The 12,206-nt window shown below is 36.7% G+C and overlaps 1 protein-coding gene across 1 annotated transcript; it reads left to right on the top strand.

Moving 5' to 3' along the window:
* Window positions 1-1,494: 1,494 nt before the first annotated feature.
* On the top strand, window positions 1,495-7,098 carry LOC309963807 (prorelaxin-like; the record flags this gene model as incomplete). The annotated part of the gene is made up of 3 exons (XM_082842344.1): window positions 1,495-1,705; window positions 1,862-2,002; window positions 6,758-7,098. The coding sequence occupies 3 exons, from the start codon at window positions 1,495-1,497 to the stop codon at window positions 7,096-7,098; spliced, it is 693 nt and encodes a 230-aa protein (XP_082698470.1).
* Between the last annotated feature and the right edge of the window lie 5,108 nt (window positions 7,099-12,206).

Here is a 12,206-nt window from a genome sequence, read left to right as displayed (position 1 = left end):
GAGGACTCTATAAGATTACCTAAGAAAGGTAAAAAATTACACTCCCCTGGAAATTTATATTTTAAATGAGCAGTTACTTTGGAGGACAGCCCTGTAAATGGATTATTTTTTGCAATAACTGTGAACCCACAAAAATACCGTCAAACCTCAGTTTTGAGAAGCCTGTCCCAAATTGCTTGTCTTAGCAGAAACCCATCTAAAAGCACTATCGTGATCATTCCACAGCTTTGGTCAGATTTTTTTGAGCAATTATGCAATGCATAGCATATGACCAGTGCTGAGTGCACCCTGTTAAAATTAGCAGCAATCTACAAATTAGAACTATTCTATTCCATAGCTATATTTGTAACTAAGTGATTGTTGACTTTTTACTCAAATTCAGAGCTACCCTAACTTCTTCCAGGTCTCTGATTTACCTGGTGGAGCTGAGGTAATCTGAGTACATTATGAAAACAAGCAAATAAATTATTGAAAAATGAACCTATTTGAACTTACAAGTTTACTGTCCATCTAGAAAACCTTAATGAACATATCAGCTCAAATTATACTGAATTCTTTAAAAGTTAAATTAGAAGGTGTTAAAAATTACCTCACCAAATACAGCAAACATAGAGTACAGCAAAAATAAAATAATCATATTATTTTTGTGCTGTAATCTGCATTATATTCCAAAATATTCTTTCTGGAACTGTGGGATTCCATTGCTTTTTTTCTTTTCTTTTTTGGTCTCTCTCGAGACACAGAATACAATCTCAAATTAAAATACTCAAGTAACTGGTTACAATCAAGCTATGTTCCAGAGGAGTCCAAGGAAAGTCAGTGGAGAAAGTGCATTGTAAACTTAGGACACTGTACAAGCCTAAAGCGATGCATTGAGGATTTTAATGTTTTCACCAGAATTTAGATAAAAAGTCATCAGTTCTCCCTCTCTTGTCAATGATATATCCATTCATTCATCATATTTTTATTTACTGATATACCAGACACAATATTAATTAATCTAACTATAATCTTATTTAGATTTGAAGGCTCACGCTGGGTTGTGAGAATATGGGTGATTTCAATTTTATTCTTGATATAATTTAGCACAGTGGCCATGCCTAGCTTTATAATAAAGACTTCAAATATTGACTAACCCTACCCAAGTATACAAAATGGTTTGAGGGAAAGAAAAAAGAGAGGAAAAAAACCCCAAACAACTGTAAAAGGGCCACGAACAAAAGGATGGACAAATGGAGAAAAGTTGGTAAGGGTAAACCAGAGCTGGTGGGGGAAGCGGGTATTTCAAACAGGTGGGTGGGGAAAGGGGTGGAGCTTGGACCCTTGACTCAAGGTCTAAGCGGTAGCCAGAGGGCTATAAAAGCTTGGTGGAGCCAGGCAGGGAAAGCAACCTAAAGGCCAGGATTGGCACGCTGACGGAGGCCGGTAGGCTACAGCAGGTGCAGTATCTCGAGAAAGGCTAAAACGCTCAGAGCAGACGAGATCAGGTCCAGGATGCCGCGCCAGTTCTTGTCCCACCTGCTAGGGGTCTGGCTGCTACTGAGTCAACTTCCCAGAGAGATTTCAGGCCAGAGGACGAACGACCTTATTAAGGCATGCGGCCGAGAATTAGTCCGCCTCTGGGTCGAGATCTGTGGCTCGGTCTCCTGGGGGAGAACGGCTCTGAGCCTGGAGGAGCCTTGGCTGGGATCCGGACCGCCCGCAGGTGAGAGCACCCAACCCCCGCCCCCGACCAGCCGCTCTGCACTTCCCATTGGTTGCTGTCCGGCTGCCGAGCAATGGGAAGGGCTGCCCACATGACTCTGAAGCTGCCGGTGCCTAAAAGTTTGGGATTTTGCCTCGTAACTTGCTTTCTAGTCAGGATTTCACCCGGGATTTCACCACAGGGAGAGAAAGCAGCGGGAACAGCAAGTGGCCTTACCTGAGAGGCACTTGGTGCCTTCACCTCCTGGCAGTCCGGGTGGCGGGGCAGGGAGGGAGAAGGAGGAAGCTACAGAGGGAGGTAAGTGCTCAAAGACCCACAGTAGGCGGGGCGTACTCAGCCCGGAGGATCCGTACTCAGGCCAGAGGATCAGTCCGAGGGCAGGACTGAAGGCTTGCTGATGGATGGGGCAACTGGACAGGGCATCTTAACTTGAGATGACAGGGGGCAAACAGTGAGGTGTGAGCTGGTTATCACGCGTATTTGCGCACCAAAGGGCATAGGGCAGAGACCTATGATAGGGTCCTGAAATGTAAACATAAAAGGGGGCCTTAAATTTAACGACCCTCCTTTGTTTTTTTTTTTTAAAAAAAAGCAATCTCGGCTGTGGCCCATGCCATCGAAAACTTACTCTTTTATTTTTATTTGTTAACTTCACCAAAGGGGAGGACCTAGCCTCCCACTTCTTTGAACTGAGTCTTGAAGTTCATGTGTGAGAGAAGGGATTAAAGAGAAAGAAAAGGACCTGATGGTCTACAAGAGAAACTGAAGGGGAACAAGAGTCAAGGGAAGTTTGCCCTTCAGCCAAACAAAGCAGAAAACGTGATTGATGCTTCAAGCATTTAGAAGCTGCAATGGATTTCCTTTAAAAAACCAAGATCTCAGAATCAAATCTGGAATTTTTTTTAAAAAATCACTGTTAAGTTATAAAGCATTTATAAAGATAAATTGGAAGCTAAGTTTAAGTAACAATGGAAACTTTCACTGAGGTATAGCCTAATCTAATCACTGTAATGGGTCATGTTAAAATCAGAGAGGGCAAGCTCAATTATGAATAATTGTTTTATATTTCATAACACATGCAATTTATGATAAATCACAACTATATTTATAGGCTATATGCATATCCTCTATATAAGTGACCCTCATGTAAAATCATTGTGCACACTAAGTACATTTACTGTCCTTTTATGGGACTTAAAATATGATTATAAAGTTTTTTACCTAACTTTTCTACATTGTTGGTCAGAGACTGATTTATTTAATGCAAGTTTTTACATACTTCTTGTATAATATTAATAGAAGAGTACCACAGAGTTTAGGAATTCACTGATTCAAAGTAGGCAAGACCAGATTGCATTTGCTTCATTGTTTCACTTTTTCTGAATAAATAATATGCTCATATTAAAGACTGAAAAATGTACCTAAATACAACAATGAAAAGCACCATTAGATATTAAAGACTGAAAAACATCTGTGAATTTAATGATAAAATGAAAATATCTATATTAAATGAGGAAATGGAAAGCAATATTAATATTTGGCAATAGGTATGTGTATCTCCTGCATTTTCATTTAGCATTATATTGTGAGCATCTTCTCACATTGTTAGACTCCAAAAAGATAATTTAAAATTTCTTTCTGGTATTCCACGTCATAAATCTACCATATATATTTAACCATTCTTAGCAGACATTTAGGTTGTCTCCAGATTGTTGCTTAAAAATGGTTTTCTGACTACATTTATACCTATCTAGATATTTGGCCAAATTTCTATTTCTGTAGAAAAGGATAGTGATTTTAAAATATTTTTAAAGAACTGTCTTTGTCACTGCTCAGTACATAATTTAACTGGAAATAATCTAACAAACTATTGCCTGCAAGTGAGGATCAAGGGAAGTGTTTAAATTACTAATTAAGAATCACTTTGGAAGTACATGTCAATAATCTGTGATTCATGAGGTTTAAAACCTCTATTGTTCGATAGTTTCTATCTGTTTGTACATTATTAAATTATTTTCCCACAATGCGTGCAGAAATAATACTCACTGTACCGTTTTAAAAACAAGATAGATATTTTTAATTAGAAGAAGTCTATGTTAGTAAGAGTTTAGTCCAAAATATACTGACTAGGAGGCATTTGTATGAATTCAGGTTGATTAGGATATTATCTTTTAGACTCCAGAACCTAAAGTTGTTGTGAATTGCAAAATGTTTCAAAATAAATTTAAAAAATAATTTTAATAAAGAGTACAATGCAGGCAACAAAAGCAAAATTAGACAAGTGAGGCTACATCAATAGACAAAACTTCTGCACAGCAAAGGACATACTCAATAACGAAGGGGCAACTTATGAAATAGGAGAAAATATTTGCAAGCCATGTACCTGATAAGGAGTTAATTTCCAAAATATATAAAGAACTCCTACAACTCAATAGCAAAAAAACTAATAACCTGGTTTTAAAATGGGCTAAAGACTTGAATAGACATTTCTCCAAAGAAGACATACAAATGGCCAACAGGTATAAGAAGCAATGCTGTATATCACTAATCATCAGGGAAATTGAAATCAAAACCAAAATGAGCTATCACTTCACACCTGTCAGGATGGCTATTATCAAAAAACAAAGGAGAAGTGTGGTTAAGAATGTGGAGAAATTGAAACCCATGTATAGTATACTGTTGGTGGGAAAGCAAATTTGTGCATTCACTATGGAAACGAGTGTGGAGGTTCCTCAAAAAAAAAAAAAAAAAAAAAAGAACTACCATATGATCAGCAATTCCACTTCTGGTATTTATTCAACAGAACTGAAATCAGTATCTTGAAGAGACATTACCACTCCCATAATCACTGCAGCAATATTCACAATAGCCAAGATGTGGAAACAACTTAAATGTCCATCCACAGACGAATGAATAAAGAAAAGGTGGTATATACATACAATGGAGTATTATTTGGCCTTAAAAAAGGAAATCCTAAAATATGCAACAACATGGATGAACCTGGAGGACATTATGCTAAGTGAAAAATGCCTGTCTCAGAAGGACAAATACTACTTGATTCCACTATTATAAGTATCTAAAATAGTCAGACTCATAGAAGCAAAGAATAAATGGTGGTTACCAGGATTGGGAGGAGGGAAAAATGGGGAGCTGCTAATTATCATGTATAAAATTTCAATTATGCAAGATGAATTGGTTCTAGAAATCTGATTTATAACACTGTACCTATAGATAATCATGGTGTATTGGGCACTTAAAATTCTGTTAAAAGGGTAGATCTCACGTTAAATGTTCTTAACAAAAAAAAAAAAAAAAAGAACTCTGGGAACTCTGTCACATTTTTGTGAATTTTCTGTAACTTTAAAAGTATTTCAAAATAACAAGTTTTTAAATTGAAAATAAAAAGTGCCAAAAACAACAACCTATGAATAAATGTAATAGAAACTACAAATGTTTTGCCTGATTCATTAACTGGCTTCAAGTATATGGAAAGTTACAATCAGCTTTTCTTTGTATTCAATAATTAGAAAAGGTTTAAGTTAGAGCAAGGAGAGTTTTTATGAAGAGATTGAATTGAACTTAGGATGTCTTACTGAGGGAAAATGTGAACATTTCTGACTACCAAAAAATGGTATAAATTCTCATCTGTCATTGCCAGTTTGGAACTTGAATGAGAGAAAACATTGGGAGGAAAAATAAAATGTTAGAATATTGTTTTCTTTCCACTGAAAACTCCAATCGTTGAAGTTTGTTGTTGGCTGAGATCCTTGCTACAGAACTCATAGGAAGTGAACAAGCTGAGACCATTCCTGCCTGGGTGAGGGGGCATGGTTTTCTCTGATCTGTAAGCATCAGTGGTTGCCCAGGAATCCACTTTCCATGTTTAGATTTATATCTCTTGACCTCATTGTTTCCACTATTTCAGGAGGAATGTCTTATTATAAGCTGAAATGGACAGTTTTGCTGTCCATGAAAAACAACAAGTAGTGATCCAGGTTTACACTATAATTTAAACTTCATCTGTGTTTCAACTTTTTTTTGGTGCTGTAACTCTCAAAATTGTGTAATGGGGATAGGTAAGGTTAGGATAGAATTTACCTGGAAGTTTTTTGAGGGCAGGAAAGATGTTTTCTTTTTATTTATATCTCTAATCTGGCAGAGCCAGAGACATGGAAACTATCAAAGGATGTTCAACTGAACTGAATGGGTGTAAAGAAGGAAGATGTCAGCTGGTCCCTGAAAGTTGCCAGCCCAATTCTCAACCTTCATGTATACCCAATCCTGGGATGCTACTTAAGACCAGGCTCCCTTCCTAGGGAACACACAGAACTTGCATAGTTTATGATCTACAACATTGGAACAAAAACCATACACAGTAGTCAGTAGACACACACCACAACAGATTAAAAATCTCCTATAGTCAGTGATTTGTTGGTTAGTGTTCTTTTAACCCATTTCTCCATAAAGTAAAACATTACTGATTTGCAGTAAATACTCTAGGGAAGAGAAATTATTAATACATGTATGAGGAGCATCAGAGACTGGTATCTCCTGCCTGCTAGATCAGAGCAGTTGGAAATTCTGCTTTTTAACTTTATCCTGAAGCAGTAACTTGCCACCATGGAACAGTTGATAGTTTAAAATAATTAATATACTTTTCAAGGATTACTATCATAACTCAGAAGTTGCTTAGTCATGGAAATAAATTACTCAGGTAATAAAAATTCATCTGTGGTCAAACTGAGTGTTTTTGAGGATCAAGATGACTTCAGAAGTGTCAGAGATAAAAAAGTGCTATGGTGAAAGCATTAAAGGGACATGAGGAGAGATGACAAGGGTACGAGTGGAGTAAAGCAGAACTTTGGTAATGTTGTTTAACCTGCCCAACTATAATAAACTAAGCTTTTTAGATATCAGGACACTTGCTGATTCTGTTTTATTGTTGAATTCTATTGAGGCAATGCTTTCCTTTGTGTCTATGCAAAATTTTATAGTTTTCCTGATGTACTTTAACATGAATATTTTTTCTCTTCCCCCTCTTTTTTAAATTAGAAATCATGCCACCCTCCATCACCAAAGATGCAGAAACCTTAAAGATGCTGTTGGAATTCGTTCCTAATTTGCCACAGGAGCTGAAGGCAACACTGTCTGAGAGGCAACCATCACTGAGAGAGCTACAACAATCTGCATTAAAGGATTCAAATTTTAACTTTGAAGAATTTAAGAAAATTATTCTTAATAGACAAAATGAAGCAGAAGACAAAAGTCTTTCAGAATTAAAAAACTTAGGCTTAGATAAACATTCCCGAAAAAAGAGACTGTTCCGTATGACACTGAGTGAGAAATGTTGTCAAGTAGGTTGTATCAGAAAAGATATTGCTAGATTATGCTGAGAGGAAGCTGTGTATTTCATCTAATGTTCACATGTATTCTCACTGACACATTCACCGATGCCTCTGTCGCCCCACTGATTACTAGAATATGAGAAATTATTTTTAGTGTTTAGGTTTTTCAGTTGATGTGTAAGAAAATGTCCCTTGCATTATTGTAGTTTCTGATAATAATACTTTTTATGTGAGAAGATATTTTTGGTTTTTATTAATGATATAATTATGTTATTGCTTTTTTAATGCTATTAACTTAAAATGACAATAAAATCTTTATCACTTTAGCCACGCACAATAACTCAAAGAAAATTTTAGAACTAGATAGCTTAGTAAAATGCTATGTCTTGCATAAGTGAGAATGGACAAGTCTATTTTTGAAATCTGTATTTGATAAATTATAATCTGTCACCATTTTCCGTCCAAACATAATGCCCAAATGTTCTTTCACAACTTAATATCAAATGAATTATTTTAATAGCAAAAAAATAAATAAAAATTTAAAAATAACTTACACAATACCTAACACCAGGTACATAAAATGGACCAAAACTTTTTTATTGAAATTAACTCTTAGTTCGAATATGCAGTCACAAGATTTGAACTTTTCTAGTAGATTTTAAAATATTTTTTGTGTCTTACTGAACTATTAATTGCAAAAAAATCAGATTGGACCCTAAATCAATTTAATTTAGTTGAGGCCATACAAACTCAAGTATTTTTCAAACTAGGGTTCTTACCTTAATTCTACTGTCTAAAACACTAAAAAGTAAATTATAACTTTTTAAGGAGAAAAATGAATATATAATACATATAAAAGAGAATAAACAATTTAGTGTCATATATTATAGAAAAACTGTATTAGCAAGGAAACATACTTTGTTTGCTATTTTAGAATTTACAAACCATTTCTATAACAAAATAACTGTGAAATGATATGAAAACTTATTAGTATAGTAAATTAACAGAGTTATCATCTTAGTGTTTAGCCAGTTCCTTTGATTTACATACACTTAAATTTTTAGGCAGCATTTATAGAAAAAACTACACTTAAATAGTAATTTAATCTCCATCATATGTCTGTAAATAGAATTTAAAAGGATTAAAACAGCAACTCCCATATTTCAAATTCCCATACATGATTAATCATAATCAGGCCTCCAACTAAGGCCACCTTGTAAAACTTCATAAAAGGCTGTGGAACCTCAGAGGCCATAAGCCACCTTGGACAAAGCCTGGAAGAGTGCTGTCTGAAATGGAAAACCCAACACAGGAGAACAAGGGCAGTGACCAGGAAGCTTACAGCCCAGAAAGGACAAAGAGGCATCCCCAGACACAAGAGGCATCTCCCCAGACCCTGCCCTGGCCCATGTCCCTCATCTGCTTCTCCACAAAAGCCCTGAAAACAGGGCTCCTAGCCCAAGAATCTGTATTCGCTAACTCTGATGATATCACTTTTTAAGTGCTACAAAGACCGTCTGTGGTTAACCATCTACTATAAATACTACGATAATCAGTTAACATCTTTAAGATATCTAATTCTTGGGCTGCTAAAGTCCTCCTAAAACTCTCATGAGAAGCTGATGATTGTATGCTTAATTTATTTCTCATATAAAAAATTTACTCAGGGGGCTTCCCCAGTAGCACAGTGGTTAAGAATCCACCTGCCAACGCAGGGGGCACGGGTTCGAGCCCTGGTCTGGGAAGATCCCACATGCTGCGGAGCAACTAAGCCCATGCGCCACAATTACTGAGCCTGCGTCCAGAACCCGCAAGCCACAACTACTGAGCCCACGTACTGCAATTACTGAAGCCTACGTGCCTAGAGCCCGTGCTCCGTAACAAGAGAAGTCACCACAATGAGAAGCCCGTGCGTAGCAGCGAAGACCCAATGCAGCCCAAAAAACCCACTGTTTATATATATGTATCAGTGAGGATTGTGTTCCCTGTAAATAACAGAAAGCCCTACAACAGTGGCTTCAAAGAAGACTGTGGAGTGAACATCCAACACTGAATGATGCCAGCAGGCACCTACCACCTTTCCAGTCAGTTCTGCTTAACACATAGGCCTTCCTCCTTATACACTTCTTTCTCCTCATGAGCCCAAGATGGCTGCTGCACATCTAGATCTGTGTACATTTTAGGACATAAGAAGGCTTAGTGCCTGGATCAGAAAAGCAAATGCTTTGCCAGAAACCTCCACATGTGTGCTTATTTCAAATTAGCCAGAACTGTGTCACATGGATACTATTACCAGCAAGAGACATTGGGAAATCATTTCTACCACTTAGAGACTAGAGAGTTGAGGTAGGCAAGGGAGAAGGGTCTAGCAAGGAGATTGGATCAGTCAACCTACAGCTTTGCTCATACTTGCTGTTCTTGTACCTACAATGTCTGTTTCAAATACATTAATCTTTATTTATTAACTTTCACCATTAAGATGAACTCCAACTGGAGTTGGATCCAAATGGTATGAGAAAAAGAAAGAAGTCTTTGGAATCCAGTAGACATGGGTAGGAATGCTCTAGCACTTATCAGCTACATGCATGGGCACATTTAATATATCTCTTTAAAAAGCTGTCTTTCTTTTGTTTGGACTGAAAACATTTTAATTTCTAACAGACATTATTTTTTATTTGAACTATAGTTGCTGTACATTATGTTACAGGTGTACAATACAGTGATTCATAATTTTTAAAGGTTATACTCCACTTATAGTTATTATAAAATATTGATTATATTCCCTGTGTTGTACAATATTTCTATATAGCTTATCCTATGCATAATAGTTTGTACCTCTTACTCCCCTACCCCTACAGTGCACCTCCCCACTTCGCTCTCCCCTCTGGTAACTACTAGTTTCTTCTCTATATCTGTGAGTCTGCTTCTTTTTTGTTACATTCACTGGTTTGCTGCATTTTTTAGATTCTACATAGGAGTGATATCATACAGTATTTGTCTTTCTCTGACTTTTCACAGCATAATACCCTCCAAGTCCATCCATGTTGCTGCAAATGGCAAAATTTCATTCTTTTTTATGGCTGAGCAGTATTCCTGTAGTATGTGTGTTAGTGTGTGTGTGTGTGTGTGTGTGTGTGTGTGTGTGTGTGTGTATTATACAACATCTTCTTTATCTATTCATCTGTTAATGGACACTTAGGTTGCTTCCAATTTTAAATAACGCTGCTATGAACATTGGAGTGCATGTATCTTTTTGAATTAGTGTTTTTGTTTTCTTCAGATATATACCCAGGAGTGGAATTGCTGGGTAATATGGTAGTTCTATTTCTAATTTTTTGAGAAACTTCCACACTGTTTTCCACAGTGGCTGTACCAATTTACATTCCCACCAACAGTGTTTGAGGGTTCTCTTTAATAGACGTTATTTTTTAAAGCAGTTTTAGTTTACAGAAAAATATAGTGAAAAGTATAGAGTTCCAATTTGCCCTCTCATCCACAAATACAGTTTCCCCAATATTAACATCTTGTATTAGTGTGGTAAAATTGCATCAACTGATGAACCAATATTGATATATTATTACTAACTAAGATCTGTGGTTTATATTAGGGTTCATTCTTTGTTGTACATTCTGTGTTTTTTTAAAATAATCATTTGTTTTTAGATCAGTTTTTAAGTTCACAGAAAATTTGAGTGATAAGTACAGAAGGTTCATCTTCCCAGCTTCCCCCCAACATTTGTATATTTGTTTCATGTGGTATATCTGTTAGGATTGATGAACCACACTGACATATCATTATCAGCCAAAGCCCATAGTTTACATTGTGGTTCAAACTTGGTGTTGTACATTCTACAGATTTTGACAAGTGTTTAATGACATGTATCCATCCTTATAGTATCATACAGAACAGTTTCATTGCCCTAAAAATCCCCTGTACTCCCTCCTTCCCCCCAGACCCTGGCAACCACCAATCTTTTTAGTCTCCACAGTTTTGCCTTTCCAGAAACTCATATAGTTATCACTCAGTATATAGCCTTTTCAGATTGTCTTCTTTCACCTAGTAATATGAGTTTAACATTCCTCCATGTCTTTTCAAGGCTTGATAGTTCATTTCTTGATAGCACTGAATAACACTCCATTATATGGATATACCACAGCTTGTTTATCCATTCACCTATTAAAGAACGTCTTGGTTGCATCCAAGTTTTGGCAGTTATAAATAAATCTGCTATAAACTTTCGTGTGCAGGTTTTTTTGTGCAGGACATAAGTTTTCAACTCATTTGTGTAAATACCAAGGAACATAATTGCTAGGTCATATGGTAAGAAGATGTTTAGTTTTTTTTTTTTTTTGGTACGCGGGCCTCTCACTGTTGTGGCCTCTCCCGTTGCGGAGCACAGGCTCCAGACGCGCAGGCTCAGCGGCCATGGCTCAAGGGCCCAGCCGCTCCGCGGCATGTGGGATCCTCCCGGACCGGACCGGGGCACGAACCCGCGTCTCCTGCATCAGCAGGCAGACTCACAACCACTGAGCCACCAGGGAAGCCCGAATATGTTTAATTTTGAAAAAACTGCTAAACTGTTTTCCAAAGTGGCTGAACCATTTCGCATTTCCACCAGCAATGAATGAGAGTTCCTTTTACTCCACAACTCACCAGCATTTGTTGCTGTCAGTGTTCTGGATTTAGGCCAAACAAATAGGTAGTGGTATCTCATTGTTGTTTAATTTGCAATTGCCTAATGATGTATGATGTTGAGCATCTTTTCAAATCCATCTTATTAGCTATCTGTATATCTTATTTGGTGAGGTGTCTGTTTAGATCTTTTGTCCATTTTTATATTGGGATGTTTGTTCTCTTATTGTTGAGTTTTAAGAGTTCTCTATATTTTGGATACCAGTCATTTATTAGATATGTGTTTTACAAATATTTTGTCCAGTCTATGGATTATTGTTTCATTCTCTCAAGAGTGTGTTTCGTAGAGAAGGTTCTAATTTTAATTAAGTCCAATTTACCAATTTATATTTTCATAAATCATGCTTCTGGTATTATATCTAAAAAGTCATTGACAAACCCAACATCATTCAGATTTTCTCCAATGGTATCTTCTAGGAGGTTTATAGCTTTGCATTTCTTTTTATTGTGATAAAATACATATA

This window comes from Leucopleurus acutus (assembly GCF_964270905.1).
Source record: "Leucopleurus acutus genome assembly, chromosome: 7".
In the NCBI taxonomy this organism is placed as follows: Eukaryota; Metazoa; Chordata; class Mammalia; order Artiodactyla; family Delphinidae; genus Leucopleurus; species Leucopleurus acutus.
This window is presented reverse-complemented; position numbering and strand designations above follow the sequence as displayed.